The following is a 10,542-nucleotide window of genomic DNA, read 5'->3' as shown; positions in this document are numbered from 1 at the left end:
AGCCATTCTGCTCGCCTAGCGAGCATGACAGCCCAGTACAGCTCTATAAGTAGCAGGTGCCACTTTTGAGAGCCATACCTTAGTTTTACCTAATTTTTCCACTTTTGTACTTTCTTAGAGATATTTTTCCAGCATTGTTCTTAGGATCTTTTATGCCCTAGATTTCATTTCTCTTCATCTTGTAACCATCTTCTACAAAAAGAAGGTGGATTCCCATCCAATCTCGATTATCCGACTTGGATGTTGATCAACCTTCTTCCGAAACTTGCCGACCAAGCTACCATGAAAATGAGTAGCTAAGTCATCCATTTGTCAAGGTTAGATGTAGGTGATTACTAGCTTTGTGTGTAAATGTAAGGATCTTCATGTGTAAACTCTTTAATGGTGAATATATGATGAAAACTTTGTTTCTATTTAAAACTCTTTGTGTTGGTTTATGATCGAGAGATGTTTACCAACTCTTGACCTAGGTTTTCATCCAATCTTGTTTGTTAGCTAGAGATAGTAATGAATGATTTTGTTCACCATAAGGTTGAACCAAAAAGTTGTCATTTTGATAGATTGTCTTCGAGAGAAACAATGGATCAAAATGGGAAAACTCACAATGTGTGTTCGAGAGAAACATATTGGGAGGATTTTGTGAAATGATTTATCATCTAAAGGAGTTTATAAGATTGTTGACCGAACAAATACATGCAAAGTGATCATCGAACCCTAACTTTGGCAATATTTCTCATTTATTCAAACCAAAACTTTTACCGCATTTTATTACCTTTTTATGCAAGATAACGTGACAACCAACCAAAACCCTATTGTTACATTGAGCTAAGATTAATACAACCATCGAACGGCGGTGATATCTTACAATCTCTGTGGATACGATAACAAAAACCCGACACGTAAATTTACAACTAACACCTATCCAGTTAGGATGAGCATCTTGCTCTTCCCAAACACGTCTAGCACGTCGTAGCATGTAAAAAAGTCAGATTGTTGTTATGCACCGCTAATTTTTTTTAATCCTCTCATCGTCAATTATTTTCCAAATACACTTTTCTTTCAGTGTTGCAAGACATTCAAATTAATTGTTAGACAATTATAATTAAAAAAAGTAATTAAAATAATAATAACTTAAAATAAATTCATTATACCTTAAATTTGCTAAACAAAACCTCTTTATCATCCGTAGAAAGTTCTTGAAATCTCTTCCAATTTTTTTATACATTTGTTGAATAACATAACTTATACATTGGGCAACAATCCGACTCGACTCAAAACTAAACAAAAATTTGAATAAGTATTATTAAATCTAAAAAAGATAACATGTTTACTTAAATTAAAATTTTATAAATTTGAAACTTACGACTTTCCACTAGGCCAAATGTAATATCTTCCATTAATAATCTGATACTCACTCGAATGTGCAGTGTGATCCTGTCCTTGATGATCGTCCTCATCCTTCCCCTCATGATTGTCCTCATGGTCGTCTTCATCCTCCTCCTCATGCACACGTATGTGTGTGGGATTTGGGGGGCGGAATCCCCCACCCTGCATGGATGGTGAGAGTATGTGTGTGGGATGTGAGGTGCGGGAGATATCATAAATTTTGTTTAGATGATATATCATAAGTCCATTCTTCAATCCACAACCTCTTTAAATCATCAATTAAAGGTTGCAAATACACACCGATTCCGACTTTTGTACTCGACGACTCTGGAATAAGGCAAGTCAAAAACTTGTATGGTTTTTTCATGCACATCTCATGAGGAAGGTTGTAAGGGGTTATAATAATTGGACAACAAGAATATCCATTTCCAGACGCTTGAACATATGGAGTAAAACCATCAGAGCATAATCCAAGCCTCACATTTCTAGGTTCTACAGCAAAATCAGGATGTATCCGATCAAAGTGCTTTTATGCCTCGCCATCAGATGGATGTCGCATAGTGCCAGAACTTGTATTGTTTGTATGATGCCATGTCATTTGACTTGCACTATGCATTGAAGCAAACATTTTTTTAACCTTGTATTATCGAAAGATATAAAATAAACTTCACTACAACATGTTTTTGCTTGGCTTTACTGCGAACTTTATATCTTGGACTCTTATAAAAATTACATTCCTCCAACGCTCCATCATTGGTACCAAACTCATTATCATAAAACAACACGCAACCACTAATGCAACAATCAATCTTTCTTACTTCTAAATCCAACTTCGACATCAACCTCTTTGCATCATAAAAACTTGTAGGCAGGTTATCCTTCGTAGGAGTCGCGTCCAACATCATTATTGCGAAGAATTCCAAACACTGATCAGGAACATTTCAATTTGACTTGGCGGCCAATAATCTCACAAACATTGTTAATTTTGAGTATGACGACCCCTCAAACAACGACATATTCATTTCTTTCAACAACTGATAAAATCTTTGCGCTTCTTCATTCGCCAACTCTTCCCCATCAAAATCTTCAGGTTCATCATATATCACATTCACCCCCAAAAGCATCGACAACCATCTCATCAATCAAATTAAATTGTTCATCATATTCCACATGTGCTCGACTACTTGAAACATGTGTATTAGTTGTCTCTAGAACGTTACTCAACAGTTCTTCTCCATTATATGTTCAAATCCAATAATTTTCAATGAAACCATTTATCTTCAAATGATGTTCTACTTCCTCTGGGTCACTAATTATAGATCTACATTCACATTTAAGACAAGACCATCTCACTCCTCCTTCACTTCGACAACATTCTTGAGCAAATGTCCATGTTATAAACCCTTTAACTCCTTCCTCAGAATTTGGTTTCAATACCGTCTTCCTGGATACAGTCTATCGTACATCTAACTACTATAGTACCGATAATATTCCATATTGCACATTTATACCATCATTATCATTTTAATTAAAAATGTAATTTTAATATATGTGAAATAATATATTTTTTTTCACATTATTTTAAACATAACTACATTTCATACTATATATATTTAGTCAAATCGTATTTACTTACTTAAATAAAAATATTACTTAATATATATATTTACTTATAATATATTTCCTTACTAAATAATATTTACTTAAAAATAAATATATACTTACTTAATAATATTTTTACCTACTTAATAATATTTTTACTTACTTAGTAATATTTATTTTAAAATATATATAATTTCTCAAATTGTATTTATTATTTGAAAAAATACATGCTTACTTCCCCTCACATTATCAGAAACCATTTTTTCTCATTTTCAACCTTCTTCTTTCACCTTTTCAACTTTTTTCCATTTTTTTTCTGAATTTATATTTTCATAACCCCATATTTTTTTCTCACCTTCATCCAGATTCACTCAAGGGATGATTTTTAATTTATGTTAATAAGTTTTTCATTTGAATTTTTGTTTAATGGATTTTTTGTTTTAATTTTTCTTTTTAATTTATGTCATTAAATTCACTCAATAAACATCTCCAAATATTTATCTTGTTTCTTCATTCAGGTATTTGGACTATTTTATTTTATTTTTTAAAATTTTATATATAAAATTTATTGGGTTGTTTGTTGTTTTTATATAGTTGTTTTAAATTTCAATATACTTTTAATTATATTATTAATAAAAAAATATATATTAGGTTTATTAATACGAAAATATAATTGATTTGTTTTATTAATCTAATTTTTTTATAATATATTATTAAAGCTGAATATATTGATTTATTAAATATTCTATAAAAAACATAAGTATATAAATATTTATATTATATAAAATAGAATATATTAGAATTTTAATATGTAAAACATAATATATAAGTTTATTTAAAAATATTTCTTTAACCAAATATAATTAAAAATAGAATACATTATTAATAGTTATTAAAAATATAATATATTTTATATGCTTATTTAAAACAAAATAGTATAAAATAATTATATTATATGTTTATTAGAAGAATAATATGTTTATTTAAAACAAAATAGTATGAAATAGTTATATTATATGTTTATTAGAAGAATAATGTGTTTATTTAAAATAAAATAGTATGAAATAGTTGTATTATATGTTTATTAGAAGAAGAATATGCATTGGAAATATAATTTTTCACCGTGATTTGATTTTTTTATTTGACTTTTTAATTTGAATCCAAACATGCCACAGTGGACAGTTGGATGGTGGAAGTTACCGAAAATCAAAGCTTAAAAATATTTTGATCGGATGTATTTGAAATACTTTTACACCAATTGTATTATCATTTCTCTCTCTATATATATATAAATGTGTTAAATTTAATAACATGACACCTATTATAATTTTTTATCACATATTCGCATGATAAAATTCATTGTTGTATTGAAATGTATTATCACATATATCATCTCTATAAAATTTAACATCAATAAAAATTATTTGATATGACGATTTTGTTAAAATTTTGTAAGAAGTTTATTTTTATGTATTTCGTTGATATTTTAAATAATTTTTATTTATATTATATTTTATATAACTGATCTATATGATAATAATTTTCAATTCAATGGTGAATTCAGTTATACAGTAGAGAAGAGTAATCAGAGATGTCATGTTATTAAGTTTGATATATTGATATCATTTGATCATTATATATATATATATATATATATATATATATATATATATATATATATATATATATATATATATATTAAATGATATAATTTGATCAAAATTGGCTTAAAATCACATCAATTAAAAATTCCAAATAATTGCATTGGAAATATAATTTCTCATCTTCTTTGATTTTTTTATTTGACTTTTTAACTTGAATAAATGAAAAAGGTAGTAATTTAAGGCTACAACTTACAGAAAACGTATAAATCAAAACAAGAGACGTAACTACACAATTTCATATAAATACGTATAAATACACAAAACGTATAAAAATTGTGAACCTCTTCCAAGACTTTCCTATAAATACCTAACTACACAATTTCATAAAGACAAACCATAACTCTCACAAAGCATGACAAGTTATTTTATACTTTCAAAAACCTTCATTATTCTACTATGTCTATTTCACACCATTGACTCACAATCACAACCATGGTCACCACTAGATGCACCAAAAGAACTTCTCCAAATGCTTATTCGTGACCCTTTTACCCTTTCATTAGCCTCAACAGATTTTGGTCACATCATTCACAAAACCCCATTTGCAGTTTTTGCACCATCCTCCATTCAAGACATATCAAAGTTGATAAAATTCTCAAACTCACTTCCAATCCCTTTTACCATAGCTGCTCTAGGGAGAGGACATTCTGTTAATGGACAATCCATGACAAATGATGGTGTTGTGGTGAACATGACTGAATTGAATAATAATAATAATAATAATAATAATAGAATTGTTGTGTATGATGATTATGTTGATGTTGGTGGTGAACAAATATGGATTGATGTTTTGCATGCAAGTCTTGAAAAAGGATTAACACCACTTTCTTGGACTGATTATTTGTATTTATCTGTTGGTGGAACACTCTCTAATGCTGGGATTAGTGGACAGACTTTCAGATATGGTCCTCAGATTTCCAATGTTCATGAATTGGATGTTGTTACAGGTATGAATCAGACATTCTTTTCATATTTAAAGGATTATTCTATGAATTTTTAGTTTCTATAATATTTCAAATAATTGTTTTTAATCTTTTTAATAATTTTATTCAACGTTTAGTCCTAAAATAATTTCTTTCAGAAATTTTAAATTAGTAATAAGGATAAAATTTGGAAATTTTTTTAATTAAAAATTCAAGATAAATTTGTAGAAACTTAAAATAAAATTTTATAATTTCATATTGATTAAAAATATATTTAACTTTATTTTGCTTAATCTTGACATTAATTTTTTATTTATTGTATTTATTAAAATTTTAAATAGAAAATTCAAATGGGAATAAATAATTCTAAAAAAATTATATAGGAATGAATGTAATAAAAATGAGAATTTAATTATTTTTTTATAATATCACTTAATATTTATAGTAGTTAAATCAATAAACATTTTCATTTAAAATTGATAGATATGTGATAGACAATGATATTTTTCTAGAGTTTAGAACAAAATTTAAAAAGATTATTTATGGTAATTAGAAGTGAAAATAGTTTTAATCAAATTAGGTTTGTTAAGTTATATTTGAGTTTTAGTTTGGATTTTTTATGCTTATTTATACAATCTTATTTGACTTTTAGTCAATGATACATGAAATATATAAAACTTTAATGTAAATTAATAAGTGTAAAATATTAAAGAAAATTAATAAATTTATAACTTATCATAAAATACAAATTATAATTAAAAAAAAAAATTAAAAAAAATCATTCATGGTCACTTATATCATAATAAAGACCCATTTGTTTTAATTATTTTTAAAAATTAATCTTTAATTTTAGAAAAAAACAAATATAAACAATAAAAAAATTTGTAATATTTTTAAAAATAATTTTATAAAATTCAATTTAAAAAAAATTAAATAATTTTTTTTAAAGTTAAAACAAATATACTCTAAATGTATGTCTTTTAAATTTGTCTCTATTTGAAGTGAAAATTGCCCATGTCTATTTAATCATCTAAAGAAAACGTCTAATTATGTCTACTAGCTAATTGAAAATTATCTTTTGATATTCATTGTACGTAGTATACATCGTCATACTCAAATTTAAAATTCAATGTTCTATGTTTTATTATAGATTGTGTCAAAAAAAAATGTTTTATCATAGAATAACAGATAGATATGAACAGAATTAGCCCTTGGCCTAGACGAAAAAGAACAAAATTTGTACTTAGAAATGGGAGATTGATGTGCATTGAACAGAATAATCACTTTTTGGTTTTTCGATTATTTGCTAATTTCGACACAGCACCTATAATCCATCTATATATTGATGGGAACACAAAAATAAAATAAGAATGTTATTGTCAGGTGACTTCATCGTATATTTACTAAGATTCCATCACTTAATCAAAACTAAGATATGAAATATACTCTAGATTTTTTTACAATGTTTATTAGAAGCTTTAACATCAACAGTAACAATAACAACAATGTCATTATGAACTTAAATTTCATGAAGAAAAATATTATGTATACATTTTGAAAAATATATTTTTTCTTCAACTATCACAGGGAAAGGAGACTTGGTGACTTGTTCTACAAAAAAGAACTCAAAATTATTTTATGCTGCTCTTGGAGGTTTAGGTCAATTTGGAATTATAACAAGAGCCAGAATAGCTCTAGGACCTGCACCACAAAGGGTAAGTAACATGTTTTCTATTGTATTTTTTACCATAAAAACTCAAATAATTTCAGAAAGTAGCTTAAAATATTAAACCTTAGCATAATAATGATTATATATAATTGCAATTTCAAATAAATAGCTTAAAAATGTTTGATTAATTTTTTGTAGGTGAAGTGGCTCCATTTACTTTACAACAACTTCTCTACATTTTCTGAAGATCAAGAACATTTAATTTCTTTAGATGGAATAAATAAAAGTAATGCACCCAATTATGTAGAAGGAATGTTGCTACTAAATCAACCACCACTAGATCTATCATTTTATCCAAAAATCGATAGACCTCGCATAACTTCTCTCGTAACCCAATATGGTATTATCTACCTCATTGAACTTGTCAAATATTACAATGATAACTCTCAAGATCATATTGATCAGGTAATTAACTAACTAAATTAATATATTATTTTCATTTGTACGACTAATTGACCTTCTGACTTAAATATATTATTGTTTCTTGATTAGGAAATTGAAACTTTGGTCGAAGGATTAAACTTTGTCCCTACTTTTATATTTGAAAAAGATGTGTTATATGAAGAATTTTTAAATAGAGTTCATTCTGATGAAGTTACATTAAGGAAACAAGGAATTTGGGATATCCCACATCCATGGTTAAACATGTTTGTTCCAAAATCCAGAATTGCTGATTTTGATGAAGGTGTGTTCAAAGGTATTATCCTCAAACAAAATATTACAGCAGGACTTGCAATAGTTTACCCAACAAACAAATCAAAGTAAGTTTTATGATAAGATATTAATTTTTAATTAATAATTAATTAATTATTTACAGTCATGAAAAGAAAAATCGTAATTATGTTTGTATTTGCCACTAAAATTTTTTAACCTAACCCCGCATGCAGGTGGGATGATAATATGTCAGCAGTTACACCTAATGAAGAAATATTTTACGTTGTGAGTCTTTTACGTACAACTGGATTTGATAAGTTAGAAGAATTTCAGATTCAAAACCAACAAATATTACAATTTTGTAAAGATGTTGGTATAGGGATGAAACAATATCTTCCCCAAATGAAAACACATGAAGAATGGGTTGAACAATTTGGCCACAAATGGAAAGTTTTTGAAAAAAGAAAGGCTCAGTTTGATCCAAATAATATATTGTCACCAGGGCAAGGGATTTTCAATAGTATAACATAAACATATATTTTTTTAAATAGTTAGTTTAGTTCCTATATAAAGGTGGTGAATAAATGAAATGTTGCGGATTCGAATTCGTGTAATATTTAAGTTATTAAATTATTTTATTTTATTTAATTTTATATGTTTAAATGATTTATTGGAATGTTATACGGAGTTGTATGAGGTTGATGTAGAATTTATATCATTTATCATATTTTTGGATTAATTAAAATAAAAGAAATCTAAATAAAATAATAAGATAATGAATTATGGGAGAAATAGAATAATAAAATAAGTGGTGGGGCAAAGAGAGATATGCCAAAGTGGATGGGGGAAATTATAAATAATAAAAGTTTAAATTAGATTTTCATTTAAGAGAAAAAGAAGGGGAAATTAAGTTTAAATTAGGTGTTCATTATTAGGTGCTTATTTCATAAAGAATGGTGAGAGATCTCCGATCCATTTCTCTCTTATTGGTGTTTTCTTCTATGATTAAGTTGGTGATTTTGGAGAGGGTTGCGCAAAATCTTGCTCCTAATTGTTATGATTAATCATAATTCATGCTCTGTTTTATTGCTTGAATTTGTGTATGATTTGTAATACTCCAGAATTTTATTAATTTATTTAATCAAATTATTTATATTTTTATTTAATTAAATTAGTGTGTGGTTTGTTATATATTTAGTGGAGTGGTAGAAGGAATAGAAAATTAGAATAATTAAAGTAATTAGAATTATAGTTACTTTGATTTAATTAATTAAATAAAATGAGAAATAATGTGAATTAGAGGAGTTAGGGCTGCTTTGGCATAATGAGAAAATAGAGGGAACAAGAAGAGATAAAATATATTATAAGGGGAGAAAAATAGAATCATTGAAAAGTAGGAATAATTAAGTTTGGAATAAAAAGGATTAAAGAGAACCCAAGAATTACCGGTGCGTGAAAATAGATTTTTGGGAGAAAAAGGCAAGGCAAGACTAGGGTTTGAAGGAGGAATGAGATATTTGATCCAAAATTGAGTTTTTGTAAGGAACCTAAGGTAAGGGGAAGAAAGGGCTTTCTCTATGAGTGTATTGCATGATAGGGTAGAGAGGAAAGGTATTTGCTCCCATTAGGATTGTGTAATTTCTATGTTGATGTGTTGTTGTGTTAAAATATGAGATTGATGGTTGATTATGTTAATTTTATGTTTCTTGTGACTGAATCCATGTTTAAATCATCATGTTTATGCATATGTAATTTCCTGTCATGGATGAATATATGAAGCTTTGATCATGAGTATGAATGTTGGTGAAATTGATGATTTAATTGTATGTCAAATTTCCATGAACCATGATTGATGTATGTATTATAAGATTATTTATAATAATATGGCATATTGAACAATTCGCAGTTTGGGTTAACTGAATGTGGAAAAAGTAAGTGTTAGACGAGGGCGACGATCTAGAGGGGTGGAGGGTGAGTAGATGGCAAATAAAATTTTGATTAAAAAATCTGTTTTAAAATATTTTCTATGGAAAGCGAAAGCGATTCTTGATCGACACTCGTCTATCCCAAACTATTATTGGAAGAATTAGATATGCGTATTAAATTATAACTAAATGAAATAAATGCACCACAATGATGAGAAAGCAAATCAATATGTTTATCAAAATAACGTTTGAACAATTAACACTTTGATAATCAATTTCCAATGAAATAGGAAATACAAAATTGAGTAAGATAATTTATCAAATACTTGGTGTGCATTTAACACCAAGCTAATTTTGTGTGTGTGTTATTTATGTGAAAACCAAATGCAATTTTATACATTGCAATTATCTTACAAAGTAGTTGAAATATTTCAACACAAACAAAATTATCAGTATATGAAATTGCACACTAAATAAATTCACAAAATGTAAAGTGTGTGTGTGTGTGTGAGGGAGGGAGGGAGAGAGAGAGAGAGGGAGAGAGAGAGAGAAAGAGAGAGAGAGAGAGAGAGAGAGAGAGAGAGAGAGAGAGAATTTGTTTAGACAGTTCCCCAATTGTTCTCATTATGGGTATGTCTGCCCCCAATTCCAAATGGAAT

General features: G+C 27.5%; 1 protein-coding gene across 1 annotated transcript; it reads left to right on the top strand.

Annotated features, from left to right (window-relative positions):
* The first annotated feature begins 4,941 nt into the window (after positions 1–4,941).
* Positions 4,942–8,606, top strand: LOC127135129 (cytokinin dehydrogenase 3). Its single transcript, XM_051061930.1, has 5 exons — positions 4,942–5,599; positions 7,163–7,290; positions 7,443–7,709; positions 7,797–8,065; positions 8,192–8,606. Exons 1-5 carry the CDS (start codon positions 5,005–5,007, stop codon positions 8,487–8,489), a joined length of 1,557 nt encoding a protein of 518 aa, XP_050917887.1. The 5' UTR covers positions 4,942–5,004; the 3' UTR covers positions 8,490–8,606.
* Positions 8,607–10,542: the final 1,936 nt, after the last annotated feature.

The sequence above is a fragment of the Lathyrus oleraceus genome, chromosome 4, assembly GCF_024323335.1.
Source record: "Lathyrus oleraceus cultivar Zhongwan6 chromosome 4, CAAS_Psat_ZW6_1.0, whole genome shotgun sequence".
In the NCBI taxonomy this organism is placed as follows: domain Eukaryota; kingdom Viridiplantae; phylum Streptophyta; class Magnoliopsida; order Fabales; family Fabaceae; genus Lathyrus; species Lathyrus oleraceus.
This window is presented reverse-complemented; position numbering and strand designations above follow the sequence as displayed.